A 26,410-nucleotide genomic window follows, 5' to 3' on the forward strand; every position below is an offset into this window, starting at 1 on the left:
GGTGCCAAGCTCGTGGGTATAAGGTACATGGGGGCGCTCTTTATCTCATTGTTCTTCAGGTGACTTGGTTATAAATGGGCTAATTGTAAGAGCATCTCGGCTTTCCCCTTTGGAAGTTCTCCCACAATCTCCAAATGCAAATAACCCAGCTATGAGTGCTCTACGGAAGGGGGTCAGTAACAGCATCTGGAGCTGTAAGAGGACCACGTGGAAGTAGAGATGGATTTTAATAATAAATAATCTTATTACTGAATCACGGCAAATAACTGACTGCTTCTGTTGTTTGTAGGGTAAAGGAAGAAAAGGTCAAAGGTTACGCAGATGAACCCAGTCAAAGAAGTAAAAGTCCCGGTGAAATCAAGGGGCCACGAGCAGCTGTGAAACAAGAGAACCCAGATGCTGACAGTGACTTGGGAGGTGATAGCAGCAGTGATGCTGAGGAGAAGGACGTGTGTAAAGCCACCCAAGCGCTTGCCAGCAAGAAGGAAAGCAGGGTGAGCAGTGATGAAGACTCCAGGATCCGGAGGAGCCAGAGCAAAGAGAGTCAGAAGAAAAGCCACAGGAAGGGGGATGATGGGGTAGACCCGGGGGAAAGAGCTGAGGGAGAGCGAGAACAGCATTGGGTGCAGTCTGAGAAAGATCACAACAAGGAAAAGGGGGAACGCTCTAAGAAGAGGGAAGAGCAGAAGGCTGGGCAGAGAGAAAGGGATAGGAGTGAGAAGGAACAGAGGAGAGAGACAGACAGAAACACGAAGGATGGCAGATCCAGAGACAGAAACGAGAAACACAGAGACAGAGAAGGGGAAAGAAGTGAAAAATACAGAGAGAGAGCGCCCCCTGCCAAAGATGAGAAGAGAGAGAGGTCGGAGAGAGCCCGAGACGGGGAGGAAAGGAGCTCTCTGCCTTTAGAAAATGAGTCCCAGTCTGGCCGGGGCAGAGAGGAGACCGTGGAGAATGAACAGAAGCCAGAGTCCTGTGCTGAGGGAACTGGGCTGCCGGAGGCAAAGCGGAAGGGGGCAGAGGAAGGAGCTGGGCTGACAGAGGGAGCACCCGCTAGGGTCAGCAAGTTTGCTAAACGCAGCAGTGAAGAAACCGTGCTGTCGGCACGAGATCGATATCTCGCCAGGCAGATGGCACGCGTGAGTGCAAAGCCATATGTGGAGAGGGAGGAGGACTAGCGTTGTCGCCTGCGGTGGAGAGAGGGAGAGGGAGAGGTGCAAGGTGGAGGAACGTGCTGCAGTGAGCAAGAAGGGGGGGGGAAGAAAGTGTTCCTTGCCTCCTGGCTTTGGAGGGATTCCCCTTATCCCAGGGCTGGTGCATCTCTCCTGCTGCGCCTTTCTGTGGGTTGCAGGCTGAATGGCAGCATCCTCGTGCGAGGAGAGAAGGAACCTGTATCCCAGCCATGCCTGGCAGAAGTCTCGTTCAGTTAGTTTTGGTTGCAAATATTAAGTAAATTTCAGGGGAAAGAATATGGATTTGGACCTCAAACCATGAAGAGATGTTTTCCCATTGAGGAAAGGAAGTGGTTTATTGCACTGCCAGTCTTGGCTTGTGTGTCCCGTGTCGTCCCCCCCCCGTCACAGGTAATATTGAAGGGTAGGCGAGGATCTGCACAAGGCCCTCTTTAAGGTGCTCCTGCGGGGCAATGCTCATTCTGCATGGGATGAGGCTGCAAGTTGTGGCTTACGCAGTTGGTGGTGCTTGATCCTAGGCCTGGATAGCAGGGCTGGGTATGGTCGGATGCTGAACTGCTAAGAGGAAAGCTGCTCCTTTCTCAAGATTTGTAGGCAGGAGAAAAAGAATGAGCATTTAACTGCTGTGTGTGTTGTAAAGATTGCTGTCAAGCTTAAAGCCCTCATTGTTAATTTTGTTCATTTTTATTTTGCTTGCATTTGGAGTTAGAGGCCTTCTGAAATAAATTGAAAGATGTGGGCAGAGAGAGTGCAGTCTTGACTAAACCAGAGGTTCTCAATCTAGTCCTCAGGACCTACTCAGGCAGTTGGGTTTTCAGGATCTCCACAATGAATATGCATGAGGTAGATTGGCATACAATGGAGGGTAGTGCATGCAAAGCTAACTCATGCATATTCATTGTGGAGATCCTGAAAACCTAACTGGCTGGGTGTGCCCCAAGGACTGGGTTGAGAACCTTGGCCTACACCCTGTATTATAGTAGTTCTCAACCCAGTCCCTGGGGCCCACCCAGCCAGTCAGGTTTTTAGGATATCCATAATGAATATGTATGAGTTAGCTTTGCATGCCCTGCCTCCACTGTATGTAAATCTACCTCATGCATATTCATTGTGGATATTTTGAAAACCAGATCTGTTTTTGAAGACAAGTTGGCCACCCATGCTCATGTCTGTTGCTTGAGGACTGGTGATATAGGAAGGTTATAGAATCAGTATAGTTCATGTTCTGGGCATGATGAATGTATATATTTCTATGGGGATATGGTATATACAGGGCCATAGTACCATTGATGTCTCTGCTCAGAGATTTCATTTCTATATGCCTTATTAACAAAGTTATTTATTGATTACATTTCTTAACTGGAGAGACTCTAATTGAGGTCTCCTATTCATATAAAATAACAAACACAAATAAATGGAGGCATAAGAACAGAGCACAGGTTGCTATCCCACAGCTCTACATAGCCAGACAGGTCTGTCTGCTTTTAATACAACAGCGGGACCCTAAAAATGATCAAAAACCTGGTTAAAAAGCAAAATGAAATAACCCCGTGCAAATGCTCTCTGCATAACTCTCATCCGATTGAACAGAGTTACAACATTTGTACTTAGAAATATATGCATGTTGTCTTAAATATTATGAATAATTTCCTGGCAGTGACTGGTGGAGACCCAGGCTCCCATCTCTAACAATGACTTGGAAGAGTCAGTGCAAGAATAGTTGGTGCCCTGCACAAACCTCGCGCAATTCCCACCTCCCAGACTTAACTGTTTGGCGGCAGCGGCTCCAGCACAGGGCTCCCTTCCTTGCTGGTATTGGCTCTGGTACGGCACAACCCTGGACAGGATGTTGCCACCCCCAAAATCTTGGGGCTGTAGGCGAGCGCCTCGTTTGCCTGCTGGAAGCACCGGCCCTGCTTAGCCAGATCTCCTAAAGGCATTTTTTTCATTTTGTGCCCAGGCTAAGCAGGTTGGGGCAGCTTTCTTCATGGAGAATCAGTGCTGCCCAGGGGTCCTGGAACAGACTGGCTGAGGAAGCAGAGCTGTGCGATACAGGAAGGGGGGGCAGCAACAGAAAACCAAATAAAGTATAGACACGCTCGTTAATTAAGAAAGCACTGAAAGAGATATTTACTTTCCTACATAAGGCTAGTTTAGTCAGAGCTGTAACTTGTGTATTCTGAGGTTTTTCATCATAAATACGACTGTTTATAAATGCAAGAAAGAGGTGTGCAGGTCTAAACTGCAGAGCAAGCGCCCATGCCCTGATTGTGGGAGAAGAGTTTGCTCTCTGTTTATTTACCTCGATGGGAAATGCCTGCAGAATTCCTGCTGTGCTTTACTGTTCATGTACAAGCAGTAGGGCTTAATTTTTGGACAAAAAGGAAGAGGAAAACGGGGTGGGGAGCAAGGTCATGGCTGGTTATGAACCTTCTGTCACCCCCCCCCCCCCCCCCCCATCATACACACACGTGTAATCTGCAAACACATCCTTCACATCCCATTTCTGCAGCGCAGCCACAACTGCTTTGCTCTGCCCCCCTGTCAGCGGATCCTGGGAAAAAAAGGTGAGACACAACACCCGTGCGGGGTGATTCTGCCAAAAATCAAGGCTCGAGTAACAGGCACGAAAAATGAACTCACGTTTGAAACGTGTGAGCGTTAGTGCCCGTCCTGAAGGCCGGGGGTTGAAGCATCGATGATCGGCTGCTTAAGAGTGCCAAACTGTTCTGTGTCTGCCTCAGGACCACTCGCCCCCGCTCCTCTTCCCTACACACAAGGAGGACCGGGCTGGATTTGGGAACAGAAGGGCTGCTTGCTCCAGGCTTGCCCCCCCCCCCCCCCCCCCCAAATGAAGCTCTGACTCTCTGGATCTGAAGCCCAAGGAGGAAGTTTGGTAAATGGCTCCAGATTACTGGTGGGGATTTTGGAAGCGAGCACTGCAGCCTGAGTGGCACCAAACTCTAGTCTTTCCCTCCCGGTGACTTGTGCGCACACTTCCAGGAGGCTGAGGGCCGTGACGGTGCAGCCGGCTTTGGCGTCCAGGTCAGCTCTGGGGAAAAGCATTGGCTGTGCTGACGACGGTCGTGCGCCCGTCTCCTCTGCTGGCCAGCGCCGCCCTCGACACAGCAAGTAAATGGGAGTATTTTAGAAAGCTTCACTGTAGAGAGGGAGAGTAGTTCCTTTATGCAGACCCCCCCTCCCGTGCTTACCAGTTTCCAGAGGGGACACACTGTGACATAAATGTATCTGTTTAATATGAGATTACATTTCTTACAATAACAGTTACACGGTACAAGGCACATACTGATGATTTACAATCCAGCCTGGAACATTCAGAGCTAAGATAGCTGCATAACTTAAATACAGGTGCATAATATACAAGTAGAGATCAGGGCTATTTAATTATGTACAGATACTGCTCCAGTCGAGTGGATTACTAAAGCTTAATACAGTTTTCAGTGGAAGTAGCTGGAGGGGTCCCGTGCCGCTGGAGAAAAGTCCTGGCACTGCTGAAGGAACTTCTTTCTATGCCTCGCGCCCTCTCTCTCTCTCTTGCACGTTCATTTCTCTGTTAGCTGATGAGTTTCTGAGGGCTGATTTACTTCACAGCATTATTCTGTGCACGACAAGACCTAGCCAGATATATTGTGAAGCTTGCGCCCTTCGCAGGTGAAAATAGGTTTCCCATAAAAAGTTAAAGAATGAGGTTCCTCCTGCTCCCCTCCCCCTTCTGGTTGAGGCTCTTGGCGTCCAGTTGGCCTCAGCAGGGCCAGTGGAAAGTCTGAGTACTCTTATAGGCATTAGCTCCAGCTAACAGAAAATACTTTTTTCCTGTAACAAACTTTGTTTCTACTATATTAAATGAACCATACAATCACCTAAAGACATTATCCTCCTATGTTAAATGACCTTTAGAATTAAAAAAATAAAATAAAATAATTGTGTGGATCTTCTTGCATGTCAACCACACTAGGACAGAAAGTAACCTGGGAGGCAGATTCTTTCGACACACAGATCTCTGTTGGGTGTCATATGAATCATGATTCACTTTTCCAAGAGTTACATCAAGCCATGATAAGTAAGTGGGCATTGTATTTGCATTTAAGCAAACTGTACAAAAAATAAAAGTCTTGGGCTGACTGCTGTTTAGACGAAGGCACTCCATATTGCATTGTATGGTGTGAGGGTACCCAAAATTAACCTTTTTTTTTTTTTTTTTTAATTAGAAGGGTCAGGTGCAGAATTACTATTGTAATATGCTTTGGAGAAATGTCTTTCTGGAAAATGGCAGAATACAAATTATTTTAAATAAATAATTTCTTTAGGTGACAGACTTTGTTTTGCAGGGAGTACTGTGTAGGTTAGCTGTGCTAGAAATCCAGAATCCCTTTCTTTATCTGGGACAATTGATGGCATAACCTGGCCATTTTAATCAGGATATTCCCTGCTGCAGCAATGCTTCAAAACATGGAGTCGGGCTTATTTTAACTTGTGCTGATTTTAATAGCAAACAGATATTGATGTATTTTAAGAAAAGTGACTAATGGGCCTGTGCTGATTTTGTAGACCAAGCACTAATTGTTGCTTTGATGGTCCTTGTTATAATATCTTCAGTGAAAATTCAGGCTGAAAGTTTGTATGATTCCTTTCTCTTGATCTGGATTCTTTTTTTTGGTAGTATTGGAAGAGATCTATCTCATTCTGTGTCAAGGAGCCCTATTTGCTTGTCTGTGTAAGAGAAATAAAAGGCAAATATAATGTAAGCACTTCTCTGTGGAGGGGTGTGTAGTTCCTGTCACACCTGTGCCTCTCTCCAGCGAAGTTAAAAGCACAGCGTTCTGCTTCTGGAGGATGCAGATTGGGCATCTGTGTATCTTCCACCAAGTCTTTGGCAGATGTTTAACGTACATGAGAACATGCGATTTGTCATACTGGGACAGATCAAAGGTCAAGTAAGCCCAGTATCCTGTTTCCAACAGGGGCCAGTCCAGGTCACAGGTACCTGGCAGGATCCAAACAGAAAATATATCCCATGGTGCTGTTGTACAGTGATAAGTAGTGGCTGTTCCCTAAGTCTAGTTGGTTAATAGGTTATAGACTTCTCCTCCAGGAACATGTCCAAACCTTTTTTTTAAACCCAGCTCCTTTAACTCCCTTAACATATCCTCCAGTAATGAATGCCAGAGCCTAATTGAGGGTTAAGTGGAAAAAGCTGTTGGGGAATTTGTTTTAAACTAGTAAACAACTGATTTGCATTTACCCACTCCACTCCTGCTGTTGTAGACTTCCATCATTCTCCAAGCTGAAGAATCCTAACTGTGTTAGTCTTTTTCTTCATAGGGCAATTGTTCCAGCCCCTTTATAATTTTGGTCACCCTTCTCTGTATCTTTTCTAATTCTGCAGTATCTTTTTGGAGATGCAGCGACCATAATTGCACACAAGCCTCAAGATGTCTCACACTGGAGTGATACAGAGGTATTAGGACATTATCTCTCTTATTCACCAAGAACTTCTAACATTCATTTGCTTTTTTGATTGCTGCCAAAAAGTCAGTTTGTCTCTTATTTCCAATGCTGGCAGGATATAGCAAGTTCAGTAAGAGTTCGGTTTAGGTTTTTTTTTTCTAAGGAAACAGTCTGGGAGTTGCTACAATCATCTTCTCTCTCTGACAAACATTCCAGTCCACCTTTGGGTGAATTTTCACTACTGCTGTGGTGGAAAAGCAGCTTCCAATCCAAGAGGCCTATGGCCAATGTGTTGGACTAAAGCATTATGCGGCTACAACCCCCTGCCAACGATGGTTTGTGTTAACTGTGTATGTGCAGCATGTGCACTTTTGTAAGTTCTACACACTGGAACCAGCGTGCCTGCATCCGCCTAGCAGCTACTGCCTGAAAGGAGTTAACTATTTGTTTTACCTACATTAAAGGTGACAATGTCCTCCTTTATGCTGCACTCTCCTCTGTGGTGATCTGAGGCAGATTTTCTTGCAGGAGTTAACACATTAAAATCCTGTTCTGCTGTGTGTGCTCAAAGTGACAGATGGTTAATAGATGACTACTGGCACCTGTGCCAGGTGGGGGGGGGGGGGGGGTGGCTTTACACAAGTGCATCCGTAACCCTGAATGCAGCTGCCTTTCAGTTGCAGCTCCTCTGCATGCACAACCAGAGTAACCAGCAAAAGCCAAATGCCCCCCTCCCAAACGTGCTACTGCTGATCTTTACTCCCTGAAGGAAAGCAGTGACCTTCAGGAGCAATACTGAAGCAGGTTCACATTTAGAAGCCAAATCTTAGCATTTTGGTCCCTAAGCCTTCCTTCTAGGAGCGTATGGGGACTCGTGAGTGGTGTAGAGATGCATTGCATGAAAGGTCCCCACCGTCCAGGCTGAGGCGGCATCTACATTTAGAGCAGAAACAGGCTGGTAAAGCACCTGATGCAGCCTGGCGCTGGGGCACAAGCAGAGGGCTTAGATTTGAGTGTGCGTGTGGGCAACTTGTGATTCAACCGATGGCACTAAGGCAAGACCCTGCAATTGCTCTGGGCCAGATGAGGCCACTTCTGCAGGAACACGAGCCCTGGCTCCCACCAGACCCAAACTGGCAGCTGCTCTTGTATAGAGCTGCCGAGGATCCTTTAAGTCACTTGTCTCTTTATTTAAAGCTCTTATGAGAGACTGCCCTAATCAAACCTCATTGTGCTGGGCAGATAGCAACCATCACTTACATAATAAACCTAACACTTGTAGGATGAATGGTGAGGCTGCGAAACTCTCCTAAGCCATGGGAGAGCTCCTGTAGCGAGGATGTAAAGGAAAAACAGACCTTGTTCTCATTTTGTTTTCCAAGATTTATGTCAAGTAGTGCAAACACAGGCCCTGACTTAAACCAGCCCCCAAACTTTTCTTCCTGTCAAAAGTGGAATCTACTGCCCAGGGTTTTATTCTTGGTGTAATTACTTTTTTAAGGTCAAAGCCAGAAGAGATTAATTTGTGAAAGAAACCAGCATTACAAAATACATAAGGGAACAACTAGGTGATAAGAATCCATGTTCTAAATGGCAGGAGAAGAGGAGGTGCTGGTTCGGTTACTCCATCCATGAGCAATTCAGTGGCCAGCGCCACCATGAGGAATGCAAATAGGGAAGGAGGGAGCAAGCAGCTGTTTGTAACCTCTGGCCCCTCACCTAAGCAAAGTTTAAAAGAGCAGTGTTGGACAGTGTTGTTAGGCCTAGTTCTGGCATCTCACGCTTCAGGCTGGAAAGAGAAATCTGGCAGGGGGGTCTGTCCAGTGTCAGCAGAGGGAGGCCAGGCCTGATCAAAGGAATGGCTGGGGCCCAGTAACAGGATAAAAAGGGGGACACTTCGTTCATTGCCCCAAGCCCCCAGCTTTACTGCTACAGGCCAGTTCCAGCAGCGCTGGATGCCCAGGTAGGAAAAGTCTTTCCCCACAGAGAATGCAGGCTATGCCTTTATTTCTTCATTCAAAAGATACACATTTTGCAGTGGCTGTAGGTATTAAAATATCTATTCCTCTCATTACCACAATCCAGTTGTAGGACATGTTCTGTGCTTCACTTTAGCATGCCCCACCCTTGTTTATGCCACTGCTTGTAAAAGTGACTGAACCCTGACACCATATTGTATCAGTGGGAAGTGCGGGCAGCACACGGTGGTGTGAATCTCTCTCTCTTACCCCAGCACTACCCAGATATTCTTCCCCCCCCCCCCCCTCCCTTTTTAGTACTCTGAGAAAGGGATTGATCTGTTCTGCAGCGCTCAGCTCCATCCACCTCAGGCTGCAGCACAGTCTCTGCTCGAAGGCCCCATTACCTGACATCCCACTTACATTAAACCTGGCCTCTATTTCCCCCCCTCCTTATATTTCTGACGAGCAGCAGGGCCTGTCTGTGCTTTCAAGTGATTTTTGTTTTTTTCCTATTGAAGGAAACAGTACAAATTGTCTGGACTTTGAGAGAGAAAAAAAGCAGAAGCAGCCACAGGGCATGGAGTAAATGGCACCGCAGTAACAGATGAGGAAGTGTCTATGCTGCTAAACATCTCCGTCATTGTTCAGATCCATTGAGAGTAGGAGGCAGGAGCGTTGTAGTGATGGACTTTTTCTGCGCAGGGGGGTGATGCTCCTACTTAGGTTATAATTACTATTGGAGCAGGATCCAACTCAGCTTAAGCATTCACTTTAATCTGGCGAGAGCCTCAGGAGCAAACCCACTGCAGCCTGTGCACACAGAATGGTAACAGGGCAAGAGCTGGTTCCTGGGCCATCACAGACCGAACAGCACTGACTAAGCGAGTGCCAGGCTTGGCAATTAGATGGGGAATGAATACGTGTCCTTAATACACAAGATCCAGATTAAACACGTTTCACTGTACAACATGCTCCAGTATGATCATATTTCAAAGCAAGAAGAGCACACCTCTGCCCCCTACACACACACACACACACACAGACTGGGGAGAAACTGCTACCTAATGTTAGGGGATCTATGGCTTCTTTTCGCAAAGAGGTTTTTCCTACTTCAGTGATAGCCAAAATCTTTAGCATACTAGGCTTGTAGTGGTTGATATAATCTTTCTCTAATACAACTCCATGCACACACACACACATATAAATCTCATGCTCCCAGTGGCGAGATTACTGCAAGCATCCATTGGCTGGGGGAAGACTGAGATCTAGGCCTCGATGCACTAATAGCCTTTGGCTGAGTTGGCCTCGATGGGATGGGGGAAAAAAACTGCTTACCGTCTGCAAACTCCATCCTTGGGATGAGGAGAGAGGAAATTTCTAACAGTCCTATTACCAGAAGGGTCCTCCCACAAGCAGAGTGTGAGACGACATCTTGCAGATAGGCTCCTATATATATATATATATATATGTACGTATGTTTATACAGATTCTTCAGCTACTGTGCATTTCTTAAACTGCATTCATTCGAATGCCACCAAAGGGGATTTCCGTGGCCATCTCTGGCGTGATACTTTTTAGAATACGCTGTGGAAAGGAAAACAAAGATGCAATCAGGACCAAAATATATCATTGTATAGAATGTGGAAATGGTGCTAAAGTGGCCCCAGCATGGTTGGGGGGGTGGGGTGTGAATTTTTGCCTGCAGGAGAGGGTTGGGGATAGCAACTTCCACCATTTAAAACTGCTCCTCCTGTCCCTCCCCCCCTCCCCCCCCAACCCCTGGGAAGAAGCCTTCCATCCAAGGGCTCCCAAGGAGGGCCAGCAGCTGTGCATGCCGCCAGGACTGGGGGAGCTCAGCTCTGGGGCCAGGAGCCTTCAGTGAAGCAGACAGACAGAGCAGGGTACCTCTTTAAGGGATCCTGGGGTGCTGAGCAGCCGGAAAATCATGTAGGCTGGAATGCAGATGAAAGAGGAGGTACCGATGCTATAACCCAAAATAGTGGTCCAGTAAGGATAGTCGTAATCAAAGAGCCGCAGCTCTGGTGCACTGGACATAAAGCTACAGATGATAAACTGAGAAAAGAGAAGGAAAAGAAAAGAAAAGTAAGAGACCTGCCTGCTGCACTGGAAATGTCTGTCCCAACCCCAGAGAGGCAGTTACTGTTGTGGGGACTGCACCCGGTCACCAAGGCACCTGCAAGCTCTGTGTTCAGACAGAGCCTAGCAGGGCTTGTACAGCCTTGCATCCCCCCCTTTGCAGATCAGTATAACTGGAAAGTATTTTACAAAATGCTGGCAGGAATTCCACAGCAAAACAACTTTAATAAAAAGGCATTCAAATACCACACACATTGAATGCTGCAAAGCAAAGAAGTGTGATCAACAGCGCTTAATAAAAAAAAAAGTAAGAAACTAAATATTAAAAAAAAAAAATGATACTGAAAAACTCCCGTCAGCGCACCCAGTATGATCTGTGATCTCCTGCAGCATTTTGTGATTATTTTAAAAATATCCAGCTTGTGCAAATAAGTTTATATGGGGGAAAAACTGACCACATCAGCATGTCAGGCAGGAACCTTCCTGACTATGAAGCACAGATTACAACTGGATACGTTGAAAGGAACGTCTGCCTCGGGGGTTTTCGGCACTCAGGAAGCAGTGGTTTGTTCGAACATGGACCGCAATGCATATCTGATAGTAGATTCTCTGCTTCATATTCGGGAAGGTTCCTGTCGAGCCATTTGCTAGAAACACAGTTGAGTGCTTTGTCTTTGTTATGACCGCACTTATGAGGATTTTTGTAATAATATTTCTATGAGCTCCATCTGCAGCAGCCAATGAGTAGCAAGTTAGACAGTATAGTCAATGGGATAAGTCTCCCCTACGGATAATTTATTCACCGTAGGTAAGACTTAAGTCATACGTGCTGGAGCAGGCAGCTCTTGTGTATTAAGCGAGCAGGAAGAAATGAGACTCTCATTCTCCTGCTCTATATAGGGGAGTCTCCTGCGGCTGGGGATTCTCACTAATAGAGAAATCAGGAGGGAGGGATCAGCCCCACTTGGGCCTAACGTTTTCAAGAGATTTGGAGGAAGGGGGAGGTGCAAGGAATCTGCTGCTGTGCGGATGCTTTTTATTTTTAACTTGCACAAGAACATAATAAATGCCTTACTGGGTCAGACTAAAGGTCCTTCAAGTCCAGCATCCTTTCTCTGACAGTGGCCAATCCAGCTCAATCCCAGAGAAAAGGTCCAATCCTTCTTGCTCATAACAGGTTAAGCAGTGGCTTTCCCAACTCTACCTGGCTAATAATGGTTTATGGACTTTTCCTCCAGGAACTTGTCCAAACCCTTTTTAAATTCGGCTCCATTAACTGCTTTCACATCCTCTGGCAACAAATTCCAGTATTTAATTGTGAGCTGAGTGAAACTATGCTTTCCCTAATTTGCATCAGATGCAGTGTCCCAAAGTCCTAACTGTTCCCTGTTTACCCATTCCACCCCAGGCAGGATTTTATAAACTTCTATCCAATCTCCTGTTTAGCCTTTCCTCCTAGGAGAGCTGTTCCATCCTCTTATTTTGGTCACCGTCCTCTGTACCTTTTTTAGTTCTCTGTATCTTTTCTGAGACAGGACACACATAATATTCAAGGTGTTGTCATACCATGGATCGATACAGAGGCGTTATGATCACTCGCCCAATAACATTACCGCCACCGTCCCAATCCCTTCTCCTTTCTTACTACTACCAGAAGAAGATGCTCACCTACCCCATCCCTATCTTTAGACAATTCCACCATAACCGAAGAACTCCAACTCCTTTCACTCACCCTCAGCAAAAGAGGTCCCTAATTCCTATCATGATTTCCCCCCCTCACACAATTCCTTGGACTCTCACTGCTCTCTCTTACATTGTTTAACACCCAATCACTCACCAAAAAAAACAAATGCATATCCTCAATGATTACCTACTGGACTCTAAACTTGACATATGTGCAATCACCGAAACCTGGTTGAAAGCTACGGACATTGCGTTAACCAACCAACTACATATACAACTATATGATCTATTCTCAATACCCAGGTCTAAAAAAAGAGGTGGTGGCCTACACTTAGCAGCAAAAAAAGAGCTAAGGCTAACTCCACAGACCGTGAAACCAGCCTCCAACCTCGAAATTAGCCTGTTCAAATCGAACCAACTACAAATTTGCCTAATTTACTCCCCCCCAGGGCTACTAGACTTGGATCCATCTCCCCTCATTGAATTCATCGCCAAAAACATCAATGCTGACTCCCCGACTATCATCATGGGAGACTTCAACCTCCACGTAGACACGATTCCACCCTCCCCGAACTGCGAAGTTCTTCTATCTTCCTTCAAGGCCATAGGCTTTAAGCAAATTATCAACAGCCCCACCCTCAAAGCAGGCCATACCCTGGATCTCATTTTCATAAACTCTGGCCTCACACTCTTCCCCCCCCATGCACCCCAGTCCCATGGTCAGACCATTCGATGATCACCACAGACCTCTCAATAAAGGAAAACCTCTCCGTCCATATCCCCAAAACCACTATCCACTTCAGAAAACCTTGCTCTATGGATGACCTCAACTCCCACCTGTCTACAGAACTACAAAACCTAAACCTTTCAGACGCAGATTCTGCCCTCGCTTCTTGGCTTGAAATTACCAACTCAGTGGCAAATAAACTATGCCCGCTGACAGCAAAAGAACTAAACCCAGCCCTAAAGAACAAAAAACCCTGGTTCACACCAGAACTAAAAAATCTTAAACAAGAGCTAAGACGCAAAGAACTCAAATGGCGCAAGGACCCCACCCAAGCTGCTCAGGCTGCCTACAAAACATCCATGCACAGTTACAGGGCATCCATTCTCCATACAAAAAGAGAGACTTCTACACCCACAAAATACACCATTTCCTCTTTGATGTAAAGGCCTTGTTCTCATACGTGTAGGCCTCACGAATCCCTCCCCTCCCTCCATCCCCGACGACCAAGCCCAAACTAAATCCTCTGAACTGGCCTTGTTCTTTGAGAAAAAAATCTCTAACCTCATAGCCCCACTTATCTCCTCCAACATCCAGCCCCCACCCCCCTACTCCATCCTCAACAACAAGAAAGCAAAACTGGATTAATTTGAACCTACGTCATTCCTCGAAATCGAATCTATCCTCAAGAGCACAAAACCCTCCTCCCACCCGTCCAACCCCATCCCCACTAAACTACTCACAATTCCTAAAACCATCTCCAAAGCACTGGCTGAAATTATAAATTGCTCTCTTTCCCAAGGATCAGTACCGGACCCTCTGAAACTTGCCACCCTTAAACCACTATTAAAGAAACCTAATCTGGATCCAACTAACCCGGTTAACTTTCGTCCCATTGCTAACCTCCCATTTATTGCTAAACTCATGGAGAAACTCGTCAACACCAGTCTCTCTGAATACTTAGATGATCACAAGATTCTCTTCCCAGCTCAGTTTGGATTCCGGAAATCTCTAAACACAAATCCCTCTTAATTTCACTCACTGACAACATACTTATGGGCTTAGACAAAGGTCAACCATTTATACTGGCTCTTCTCGACATCTCCGCAGCCTTCGACACCGTGAATCACTCAATCCTCATTAACCTTCTTTCAGACATCGGCATTTCAGGAACTGTCCTCACTTGGTTCAAGTCCTTCCTCAGTAACAGAAACTTCAAGGTTAGAATAAGCAACAAAGAATTCCCCCCCCCCCCCCCCCCCCATCAGGTCTACGCTTGGAGTCCCTCAAGGATCATCCCTCTCCCCTACACTCTTTAACATTTATCTCCTTCCCTTATGCCAACTCCTCGCCAATCTTAAGCTAACCCATTTTATCTATGCTGATGACGTATAGATCCTCATTCCTATTACAGAATCCATCTCCAAAACCCTCAATTTCTGGAACACCTACCTACCCTCCATCAACCTACTCCTCTCCAGCCTCAACCTAGTCCTCAACACGGCCAAAACTGAACTCCTTCTCATCTCACTGGATGAAAAAAAACCCTCTATAAACTGCCACCCCACCTCCTCATCGATCTCAATGGCTCAAGTGAGAGACCTGGGCGTTACACTGGATAACCATCTGAACTTAAAAAAAGTTGTCAACAATACAACTAAAGAATGCTTTTACAAACTACAAGTTCTCAAAAAGCTTAGACCCCTTCTCCACCTACACGATTTCTGCACGGTTCTCCAAGCTACCCTATTCTCCAAAATCGACTATTGCAATTCCCTCCTACTAGGCCTCCCAGCCTCATCCACCAGACCTCTACAGATGCTCCAGAATGCCGCTGCAAGGACACTTACCAATACCAACCGAGGAGACCATGTCACACCCATTCTAAAAAATCTACACTGGCTTCCCATCAACTTCAGAATCCTTCACAAAGCCCTTACCATCATACATAAGACCATCCACAAGCAGTCTTCTCTTGAGCTAGACTTCCCTCTTCGCCTCCACTCCTCCTCCAGACCGGTCAGAGCAGCGTACAAAGACACCTTTCACGTTCCTCCCATCAAATCCTCCCTCCACGCATCCATCAGGAAACGTGCTTTCTCCATAGCTGACCCCTCTCAATGGAATGCTTTACCCCCAGATCTAAGCCAAGAACAATGCCCGCTGACCTTCAAGAAAAAACTTAAGCGTTTCCCTAAAAGTTTGTTGACTCTTTGTCACTAGCTCGCAATGCTGCTAGCTCAATCTACCCTTTCAACTTTCCCACCCTTCCTCCTTCCTTCCTCCCGGGTACCCCTCCCCCAGGATACCACAGAGTTCGATTCTTATGTTATAAGTTAATTTTGGTTTTATGACTCATGTTTCTCTTTTACCCTCACTTATCACTTGGGACCTTCCTCTGAGGTTGCTCAGCCCAAGGTGCCTCCTCCAGGGTCTTTACCCTTGTTACCATCCAAGTTATTAGCCCTTGTTCAATGTAATTTTCCAACGTTTGATGTAAACCGATGTGATATGACCAGTCATGAATGTCGGTATAAAAAAAGAATTAACTAAATAAATAAATAAATAAATAAATAAGTGATCACTTCCATTTTATTCTCCATTCCTTTCCTAACGCACCACGTAACATTCTGCTTGTTTTCTTGACCACCAACCAGCACACACTGGGCCGAGCATGAAATGCTGTGTAACTAAGCATCAACGCCCAGGAAAAGGATCTTGGAATAACTGTGGACAACACTTTGCAAAGACCCTTTTCCTGGGCATTGCTACCTCATAGAGAGCCCAGCATGGTGTACCTGTAGGTTGGATTACTCTTCCCAGCATGCAGCACTTTGCGCATTAAATTTCATCTGCCGTTTAGATGCCCAGTCCCACAAGCTCCTCTTGCGATTCTTCACAAATCAGCTCATGATATAACACCTTTGAATAATTTTGTATCATCTTTTCAGATTTATTTATAAATATATTAAAAAGCAGCAGCCCCAGAACAGATCCCTGGGGCCCTGCACTAAGGACCTTTCTCCATTGCTAGAAATGACCATTTAGCACTCCTCTGTTTCCTATCTTTTAGCCAGTTACCATTCCACAACAGGACATTACCTCCTATCCCATGACTCTAATTTCCTGATGAGCCTCTCGAGTGGGTCTTTATCAGATGCCTTTTGAAAATCCAGATACATATCAACTGACTCACTGTTGTCCACATGTTTGTTCATTAACCCCTTTCAGAAAGATGTAAAGGATTTGCAACACAAGACTTCCCTTTGCTAACTCCATGTTGGCTCAGCCCCATTAATCTATGTCTATCCTGATAGTCAGTAATTGTGTACATTATCTGGCTAACTTTAATCAGTTAACTATATCTGACTTGATTATCTGTGCCAGCTGGATAAATTTAAGCTATGCCTCTGGAACACCCCCATCCTGGCTAGGTTTTAGTCAGGTAATGACAGCGCTGCCCAATGGGACGGGATGTTTACAGGGCTGGGCTGGTTAAATCCACACTTAGCTGGACAAACCCATTTGAATATTCTTTAGGTCCAAGACTTCACAGTGGGGCTGGTTTTCGGGTTTCTGATGGCTTGTTCACTCCCTGTGCACATCTGCATTGCACTGGGAAATTTATAGGCTGTGTGGCACAAGGTTCAGTACACAGCCAGCTTCCAGCCACTACTACTGCCCGCTCTGCTTTTAACGTTGCCTTCCAGAGAGCTTTTTTTAAGAGTAGGATTGCCTAGTAACAGCTGTGCTGTTTGTTTGCTCTGGTTTTATTATACCGTCATGCAGGGAGCGTGTGCACTCTTCTCTAAATTATTCGTGGGGGTATGGCCAGACCTTTCTTGCTTTTTTTTTTTCCTTTGCAGATAATAAAAGAGAAGAATTAAATACACATTTATCTTCTCAGTGACGCTGTTGAATATAAACTCTTTGTCCTCATAAACCTGCCTTTTGGTTTACTCTTCTCCCGCCAACAACCTGTGGCCGTCGATCACCAACAGCAAACGAGGAAAGAAAGATAAGGGCTGCCAGAGGATGTATGCAGGTGGCAGGCCAGGCCCTTTGCTGGGCTCAGTTTCGTATTTGATAGAGGCTGCGATGGCTGTGGGAGGAGCTGTTTGCAATTTTTGATTTTGCAGCGGTGGCACAAGAAAAAGATTTCTGTCCAAGAGGCTGAACTCACCAGAAGGAAGATGGGGCTGATTGCCACCCAACATACCCGCCAGTAACAGCCTGGAGTGAACCCCAACATCTCCTTCACGTCGCTGCAAAACTGAGTGATGCCTACGAAAGAAAAGGTTTTACAATGAGAGAAGAAAAGGGGCACACCTATGTCTGATCCGTAAAGGCACTCAACTCTTCCCAGTTTTATCGTCGCAGAAAAGGTGCAGCATGGGCAGAAGAGCGTGAGCTTCACCCACACACACGGACACACACACGGACACACACATACTGCCCCAACACAGAAAGCAGGAGTGCAAGCTTCCCTCACACACACAGACTGCCCCAGCACAGGCAGCAGGAGTGCAAGCTTCCCTCACACACACTGCCCCAGCACAGGCAGCAGAAGTGCAAGCTTCCCTCACACACACACTGCCCCGACACAGGCAGCAGAAGTGCAAGCTTCCCTCACACACACTGCCCCGACACAGGCAGCAGAAGTGCAAGCTTCCCTCACACACACACACATTGCCCCAACAGGTAGCAGAAGTGCAAGCTTCCCTCACACACACACACACACACATTGCCCCAACAGGCAGCAGAAGTGCAAGCTTCCCTCACACACTCTGCCCCAGCACAGGCAGCAGAAGTGCAAGCTTCCCTCACACACACTGCCCCAGCACAGGCAGCAGAAGTGCAAGCTTCCCTCACACACACTGCCCCAGCACAGGCAGCAGAAGTGCAAGCTTCCCTCACACACACTGCCCCAGCACAGGCAGCAGAAGTGCAAGCTTCCCTCACACACTCTGCCCCAGCACAGGCAGCAGAAGTGCAAGCTTCCCTCACACACTCTGCCCCAGCACAGACAGCAGAAGTGCAAGCCTTCCTCACACACTCTGCCCCAGCACAGGCAGCAGAAGTGCAAGCTTTCCTCACACACATGGCCCTGACAGGCAGCAGAAGTGCATGCCTCCCTCACACACACTGCCCCAGCACAGGTAGCAGAAGTGCAAGCCTCCCACACACACACTGCCCCGACACAGGACAGATACAGCAGAGGCAGCCACAGTTCAAACTTCCCTCACATACACAGCCCCAGCACAGAAGAGACACAGCAAAGGTAAAAGCATCAGACACTGGCCTCCCACCGGCTTTTGGACTTTGAGAGAAGCCTCATTTCCGTTCTCATTATCTTCTTGGGCTCTCTGATGCCATTTAAAGTGCTGGTTGGCTCTTGTCTTGACATGCAGTTGCCTGATAATGACTCTCGACCGTTACTGATCTGGGTGGTCCTTCAGTGAAAAGGCTCAGTATGCGAGCTTTGGAATCCCTTAGTACCCCATTTTCCATACCTTCCTCGACATGTAAGGCTTTTCTTACCATAAAACCAGGAGACTGCAATGGCTTCCAAGAAGACCACCGTCAGAACAGCAGGTCCAGTGGCGTATTCTTCAAACAACTTCACAACGTACGCGCCGCCCTACAAATGAGACAGCAGCAGTTGGGCTAAGAGACAGCAACACTGCCCTGTGCCTCACAGGAGGAAACAAAGGCTTGGGAAGGCAGAAGGGGAGGTAAAGTGGTGCCTTACAGGATCTTTCATCAAGTCCACCCAGAGCCGGATCCTAACTGACCCCGATACATCAAGAGCCCCAGGTTAGTGCTCCCCGACGGCCCAGACCAGAGGAGCTGCATCCAACCAGCCAGAGCCTGACCTGATTCTGCTGGGCACAGCACATCAGGCAAAAGAGGAAAAGCATTTGCTGCAGAGTAAGGGCAGCCTAGCTGTTCTCCCAGGCATTCCCAAAGCTTGCAGGCAGCTCTTTCATCCCACAGGTTCCCCCACTATGGGGGCCAATGCAATATCGTGTGCTGAGCCTAGCGCACAGGTTAACCCATGCTGGATGCGCGTTTTGGATGCGCGTCTATAACCCCCAATGCAATAAGGGGATCAGCGCGTCCAAAACACGCGTCTAAACTCACTTGCAAGCTAATAGCGCTCATCACATGCAGATGAGGCTATTGGCTTTTACCTCGCAATGCAAAATATGCCCGTGTGCCAAAGGCGCACTTTTTAACCAGCCAAATTTTACAGCTTCCTAGAGCAGCCGTGAAGTCTTCCCATGCGTCAAGGACTCAACTTGAAAACAAAAAATAACTGCTTTTCTGTGGTTTCTCCTCCTTAGTATCATCACAGTGCTAAATAGGCAGAACCACTGAAAGCAGCAACATGCAAAAAAAGTCTTGACGTAAAAAAAAAAAAAATTTGGGGGCGCACAATATATACCCACAATATACCCGCTCAGGGCCATGTATATTGCGTGTGCCTATTGTGCCAGTAAATTAGCTGCCGCGGGATAAAACGGGACGCTCACGTTGAACACAAAAGGGCACTTAATATTTATTTATTCCAATCCCCTTTCTGAAGGCTGTCCTGAAAGGGGATTGCTCAGTGAAAAGAATCAATCGGGAACGGCCTCTGGCCAGGCTGTTGTGGACGCACAGCCACTTCTCCTAGGCGCCCGATGCAGCTCGCTAGGGAGGCACAAATTATCCATGGCGCGTCCCTTTTAGTGTGGCAGCTCATTTGCGTATTACATCGAGCGTCCAGGAGAGGTGGATGTGCGTGTGTTCAGAAAGGGTGCATCCGCTTTGGACCCACCTTTTGTATGCGCCTGATACTGCATCGTACCCCATGTCTGAAATCCCTTTCCGTGCAAGGAATGTAACCTTACTTGTACAGTGCACCTCTCACTAGGCTGACTCAGAGCCCACCAATTCCTCCAACCTACACTCGAGGGTCTGCAGCCAGCTCAGTTTAGAGTGGCTCCACATCCATTGCTGGACATTAACAAATGAAACACTTACGTATGTCAGGGTTGTCAAAGCCCCAAGGTAGCAGACTGTGATCAGGCCCAGAACAAACAGCTCTCTGCGTCTGCCCCAAACGTGTGGAAATTCATCCAGCACTGCTGTTATCACTCCCTCCAAACCTGCAAACTGAAAAGCAGGCAAACAATAAGAAAGAGCGACCAACAAGGCCTTTCCCACACCCACAGAGCAGGGCCGAGGCACACTGGCAGAGCTTTGTATGCAAAGGGGATGCTGCAGGGCAGGAGCTGTGTATGAGTGGGCAGGTCCTCAGTTCTGGACTAACAGGGTGTACAGCAAGGTAGGAGGGAAATGCATTGATAGATCTGTGGTGAAGGGTCTCAGTACTGGAATATCAGGGAGTACTGCAGGCCAGTAATGAGGTGCATTGGCAGATCTGTGAGGAGGGGGAAGTGTATCAGCACTGGAATAGCAGGGAGTATAACAGGGCAAGAGTAAGGTGCATTGGCGGATCTGGGGGGTTGTTTCAGTACTGGAATAGCAAGAGAGAGTATAGCAGGAATGAGATGCAGAGGTAGAGATGTGGGAGCGGGATCTCAGCACTGGAATAGCCAACTAGCCATCGGACCTCCCCTGTTTTCTAAGCAGAGTATGACTAAGCTGCAGACGGTACCTAGCTAGCGATGAGCAGGTTAGTGGCTGTCCTCTATTCCCTCACAACCCCTGGTGTCTCTCTTGCTTTGTTACGTTTTGCCCAGTCCCTGACCTGGGGTACTTATCTCTGGGAGGATGGATTAGCACCCATTTCCACTCACAGTGCTGTCCAGCCCCAATGTGATCAGCATCAGGAAGAAGATTATGGCAAAGAAAGTGGATCCTGGCATGTTGGCGATGGCCTCTGCATAGGTAATGAAGAGCAGGCTCGGTCCTGTGGACGGGAAAGAGAGGACAGGGAGTCCACATGACCCACTGCAGGGCAATGCCACCGGCCTCCAGAGGATGAGCAGTGAGCTCCCGGCCACACTGCCACCCACTGGCTAAAGCCTGCATGCCAGCGCCAGGCAGGGAGACTTTACCAGCACTAGCCAGGGGCAAGCAGGAGTCATAAGCCTCCCTGCCGTTGATCTGTGTCACAACATTCATTTGGTCAAGATATGGACACGTCTTTAAATCCTAATTTAGAATGTCAAACATACAGCAACAAAGCTGAGAATAAAGGCTACACACCCAGGCCCTCACCTAACACCCCACAATGTCCCAGAGACCATAAGCTTATGCTACATCAGACTAATGTCACTGATTGCAAAAATTCCACACAAAGCATTAGCTGCAGACAAAACACTCCCAAGAGTAGCAAAAACACACGGTCTTAACAGTGAGACAGAGGAGAGAAGCAGCGTCTCCTGACAGCGGGAGCCATCTCCTACCTGTATCTTTGGCAACTTCCGAGACCTCTTCGTTTCTCATCTCGGCCATGTACCCCAGGACAGTGAAGATGACAAAGCCGGACACAAAGCTGGTCAGGCAGTTCACGGTGCTGGTCACTAGTGCATCCCTGCAGTGCAAACCCAAGAGCGCTCTTAGAGCAGCATCTGTGCTGGCAGCTGGCTCCATGCAAGGCAGGACTGCTTCCATTCCTTTAGGACGGGCTGAGCCAGCCCTGGCTTTATATCTCATTGCACGCTGTTTTTCTCAGAGAAATCAGAAGTGCAAAACCAGGATTGGATCAAACAGTCCTAATACAGAGCTACAGACTTGAAACATTATTTCCCATTGGTTACACAGAGAAACACGATCTCAAAACTATTTCTTTTGGTTTTAAAAGTTTTGCTTTGAACTTTTTTTTTTTTGGAAAAGCGTGTCATCTATAATAAACAAGGACTTGACTGAATAGGTTTTTATTGGACTAGCCTAATACATTCATACCATAAAAAGGTCTTACCTTACATATTTGTTTTTCTTGGGCTTTACGTCTGCGCAGCCACGTGGATGAACACAGCAACCACAAACTGGGTCCTGTGAGCACCAGAGAGGCCACGCTCAGAACCAGAGAAAGTCCCCGACCCACAGCCGGAAAGGACAGGAGGGGAGGGGTGGGGGCGATACTCACTGGTAGCAGTTGTTGTGAAATTTGTTGTAACTGGCAAAGGCCAGTAAGACCCCAAAGCCTGGACCCAGGGAGAAGAAAATCTGAGCTGCAGCATCTACCCAAACCTGGCAAAGAAGAAAGAGAGGTCGTGAGCCAGCAACTGAGTGCGATGAGGTGGAGGGGGGGAGGGCAAGTGAGAAGAGAGGCACGAGGAGGTGGAAGGGCAAGATACTGAGGCAACAGGGACAGAGAAGGAGGGGGGGGAGGGGGAGGAAGAGTGAGGGCAAGTGAGAAGAGAGGCACGAGGAGGTGGAAGGGGGGAGGGGGCAGGCCTACCGCAACTCTCTGGCTCTGCTCATGCAAAACAGCGTCTGCGACACTAATGTGGGCAGTTTCGGTGGAGCCGGGTAGAAGCACCAGACCAGATCCGATTTCTCGCTGCCGCTCGTGCGAGCAGAGATCCGGATCTTCCATGCACAGGACACCCTGTGCCCTCATCGCTCGCGGAAAGAAGGGAGCTCTGCTCTGCTATCAGCTGCCTCTTTCTTCATTTCCTCTCTCTCTGTCACTCGGTGCGATAAGCCTGACCCCCCTCATCACTGGAAGTACCCGGCGACGGATAGCAAAGTCCCTTCCCAACCTTCTCCCCCCACCCCCAGCCTCACACCTTGCAATTCCAGAATTTAGTCAGAGGGGAAAAAAAATAAAATAAAATGTGATACAAGACATGGCCATGCTGGGAGTTCGAGGAAGCAGAAACCATTCCTGCACTTTCTGGCACCTTCCATACAATAAGAGCGTTTTGCTCTTATATGGAAAAAAGCTTTTCCCAGTAGCATTAAATGTTACCACTGCAGACTCAGAAAGGACACGAGGGGAGAACACAAAAGCTCCCTGTCCCTGCAGGATCTTTTGTTCCTGAAAAAATCCAACTTCCCACTGTATCTAATGCAGGCTTCTGGGAGCTCCTGCGGGATCCCACAGCGCAGGAGAGAATGTAACTTCCCACTGTATCTAATGCAGGTTTCTGGGAGCTCCTGCGGGATCCCACAGCGCAGGAGAGAATGTAACTTCCCACTGTATCTAATGCAGGCTTCTGTGAGCTCCTGCAGGATCCCACAGCGCAGGAGAGCATGTAACTTCCCAATGTATCTAATGCAGGCTTCTGGGAGCTCCTGCGGGATCCCACAGCGCAGGAGAGAATGTAACTTCCCATTGTATCTAATGCAGGCTTCTGTGAGCTCCTGCTGGATCCCACAGCGCAGGAGAGAATGTAACTTCCCATTGTATCTAATGCAGGCTTCTGGGAGCTCCTGCGGGATCCCACAGCGCAGGAGAGAATGTAACTTCCCACTGTATCTAATGCAGGCTTCTGGGAGCTCCTGCAGGATCCCACAGCGCAGGAGAGAATGTAACTTCCCATTGCCTCTAATGCAGGCTTCTGGGAGCTCCTGCAGGATCCCACAGCGCAGGAGAGAATGTGACTTCCCACTGTATCTAATGCAGGCTTCTGGGAGCTCCTGCAGGATCCCACAGCGCAGGAATCAGTGTCCTTTGTTTTGGCCAATAACAGGTCTTCCAGCTTGTCCTAAAAGCTTCACTTGATATATTAGACCAATTCTTCCCTTCCATTCCCTTCATTTTTCATAGTAACATAGTAAATGACAGCAGATAAGGACCAATATTGTCTGTCTTGAGCTGCCTGTTTGACACTTACCTCTGTGGCCACAAGTTTCTGCCAGTCGGGTTTCAAGTAGAAGAGGACGCCTCTCCAGGCACCGGGCAGCGTGGCACCTCGTACTAATAGGATAAAGAGTATGATGTAAGGGAACGTGGCTGTCACCCACACCACCTGTCACAGAAAAAAGGTTAGAATGTGACATCCACACTGGGAAAACCCTAGGAGCCTGACAAGGGAGAAGAGGGAGCCCTGGCCAGATTTCTGCTACAGTCAGAATAACAGGGAGCAAAAGAAGGGAGTCTCAGAATGGGAAGGTGAAGTGAGCCTTGAACACAGGAAGAGTACAGGACTTCTCTGGCTTTTAAACTAACCAGTCTGAGAATTTTTTTAAGCAAAATCCAAATACATTTATAAGTGATATCATCTCTGGAAGCATTTTCCCCCATAAATGAATGTTATCACCACTAGAATGCACAGAACAGGCATTTTCTCTTGGCACACAATTATTCTGGCATTTATAGCACACCCTGAAACACAAATTCCTAATCCCTGGGCTGAAGAGCTTACAATATAAGTGGGCAGATAATGTGAAGTGCCCACATTTACAACAAGTACTAGTGGCAGAAGCAGGATGTGAACCCAAATCTCCTGTTCTCCAGGCCAACATTTTAATCACTCGGCCGCTTTCATGCTCCATTTATTTAAAAACGATTTATGATGGGAAGAGTGGGGTATTTCATGAGGATATTATTGAAAAAATGTATCTGTTGTAATACTTAGGAATAGCTTTGCATGTAAAAGGAAAAATTGCGTGCTATCCTTTTTTTGTGCAATAGATTCTCTTAATAAAGAGATTTAAACATACAAAAGATTGCTGTCCTGTGCTATCACATGTTTTAGGTGGGGGACATAAAAAGATCCGCAATCAAAACACAGAGCAGAAACAAACCTGTTAAGATATTGCACTTTGCCACTTTAGCCATTGTCATCAGATCAAACTAAAAATCTGTAAACAACACTAAGCTCAGTCAAGAAGGAATCGGTGCGCTGTGCCTACAGCTGGTGTGAAAAGCAAGGTGTCACAGCTCTAAGACCATGAGGAAGACAAATCCAACAGAGACCCCTGGCGGGTCTGTCCCAAGCTTATCTGACAGGATCTGGGGGAACAAGGACCCCCTAAATTACTCTCCCCTCAACTAATCTTATATTTGTTTAGTCCTGCAAAGATCTGCAGGCTGACTTCTCAAGGCAGGAAACAGGAGAAGGCTTTTCACCCAGCATGGATGAGGCTCTTCTGAGGCTAGGCATGATGCAGAGAGCTCATGGGAGAGTCCCATCCAGGACCACCCAAGACAGGCCATTGCTTATCAGTCAGGGCCAACGCGCTAGAGATGCGAAGTCCATTCTTTATTCCAGTTCCTGCTTTTCATGCTCGCTGGTGTTGCAGGCGATGCTGAGGGAATGCTGCTCTTATGGCAAATGTACAGTGTCCAGCCATGCCCCCTCCGCCACTGGTGAGCCTAAGAATGTGCATCTATGTGAAGTGCTGAAAGTTACCCATGAAAAGGTTAAAAAAAAAAAAAAAAGGAAGCCTTGAGGAGGAAAAACAAGTTTGCATGTGGGACTGGGGGCTGGATTTCTGTTGACTCTCACCTTGCCAGATGTTTTGACCCCCTTCCAGATGCTGAAGTATACAACGGTGAAGATGAACAGGAGGCAAAGGGCCAGCTGCCAGCTGATGCCTCCAAGGTCATGCAGCCCCTGGGACCTGTAAACCTGCAGCACCTGGCGCCTGGAGCAGGAGAGAAAAAGCTGAAACTTACCCGAGGGGTTCCTCTGGCTAACGCACCCTGCCTGTTACTCAGTCCATACACAGTGACACAGAGAGGACCCCAGCACCATGGGCACTTTGTCATGCTAATACTTTCAGTGCTCTAATGCCATGGAGCGCATCCTTCTGCTGACCGGTACAGAAGCAGATTAGGACTCTCACTTGTTTTATGATTTTTAGGTGGTGATGCCACAGAAGTCTACGAGTTTGGAAGTCGAGTGCCTGCCTGCACGGTTGGACACTATCTTTGCAATGAGAGGGAAACTCTGGATGAACAAGTATTTCTTCTACTAAGGGATCCTCTCTTTCTCTGTGTCCTTTATCTCTGCCTGTATGTCAGTCTCTGTCCCGTTTCCCTCCCCTCCCCCTCCTTCTTTTGTCTCTCTCTCTCTCTCTCTCACTGTGCTATCAGGCTGCTGTTTTCACTTACATGCACTTACGTGTAAAATTCCTCGGCTGGGGAGATGGAGTGTTCTGACCAAGTGAAGCTGAAGTTGTAGAAGTAGTTGGTGCAGTTGATGGTGTTCCAGGGGTTTTTGCAGCTGGTCCACGGCAGCTCAGCCTTGAAGGAGGAGATGAGGTAGTAGAGAGCCCAGGCCATGATGGTATTATAATAAAATGCAACATACAGGGCAATCATGCAGATGGCATAGCCAATTCCTGGGGAGAGAGAGGGCAGAGTCAGTTGT

At 47.4% G+C, this 26,410-nt stretch overlaps 2 protein-coding genes across 8 annotated transcripts in view; one reads left to right on the plus strand and one right to left on the minus strand.

Moving 5' to 3' along the window:
* Positions 1–1,939, plus strand: part of NSRP1 (nuclear speckle splicing regulatory protein 1) — a 69,004-nt gene extending 67,065 nt beyond the window's left edge. For all 4 annotated transcript variants that reach the window (XM_029611212.1, XM_029611215.1, XM_029611211.1 and 1 more), the window contains one exon: positions 290–1,939. In XM_029611212.1, the coding sequence (XP_029467072.1) occupies positions 290–1,178 (889 nt within the window). In that variant the 3' untranslated portion in view covers positions 1,179–1,939. The remainder of the gene's footprint in view (positions 1–289) is intronic.
* A 3,415-nt stretch (positions 1,940–5,354) lies between these two features.
* SLC6A4 (solute carrier family 6 member 4) overlaps positions 5,355–26,410 on the minus strand; it is a 47,626-nt gene continuing 26,570 nt past the window's right edge. For all 4 annotated transcript variants that reach the window (XM_029611208.1, XM_029611207.1, XM_029611209.1 and 1 more), the window contains 11 exons: positions 26,162–26,381; positions 25,544–25,682; positions 23,927–24,061; positions 22,231–22,334; positions 21,548–21,675; positions 20,936–21,048; positions 20,157–20,288; positions 18,669–18,768; positions 17,311–17,411; positions 10,529–10,696; positions 5,355–10,207 (listed from right to left, as the gene is read on the minus strand). In XM_029611208.1, coding sequence (XP_029467068.1) covers positions 10,133–10,207; positions 10,529–10,696; positions 17,311–17,411; positions 18,669–18,768; positions 20,157–20,288; positions 20,936–21,048; positions 21,548–21,675; positions 22,231–22,334; positions 23,927–24,061; positions 25,544–25,682; positions 26,162–26,381 — 1,415 coding nt within the window. In that variant the 3' untranslated portion in view covers positions 5,355–10,132. The remainder of the gene's footprint in view (positions 10,208–10,528; positions 10,697–17,310; positions 17,412–18,668; positions 18,769–20,156; positions 20,289–20,935; positions 21,049–21,547; positions 21,676–22,230; positions 22,335–23,926; positions 24,062–25,543; positions 25,683–26,161; positions 26,382–26,410) is intronic.

The sequence above is a fragment of the Rhinatrema bivittatum genome, chromosome 8 (assembly GCF_901001135.1).
Source record: "Rhinatrema bivittatum chromosome 8, aRhiBiv1.1, whole genome shotgun sequence".
Lineage (NCBI taxonomy): Eukaryota > Metazoa > Chordata > Amphibia > Gymnophiona > Rhinatrematidae > Rhinatrema > Rhinatrema bivittatum.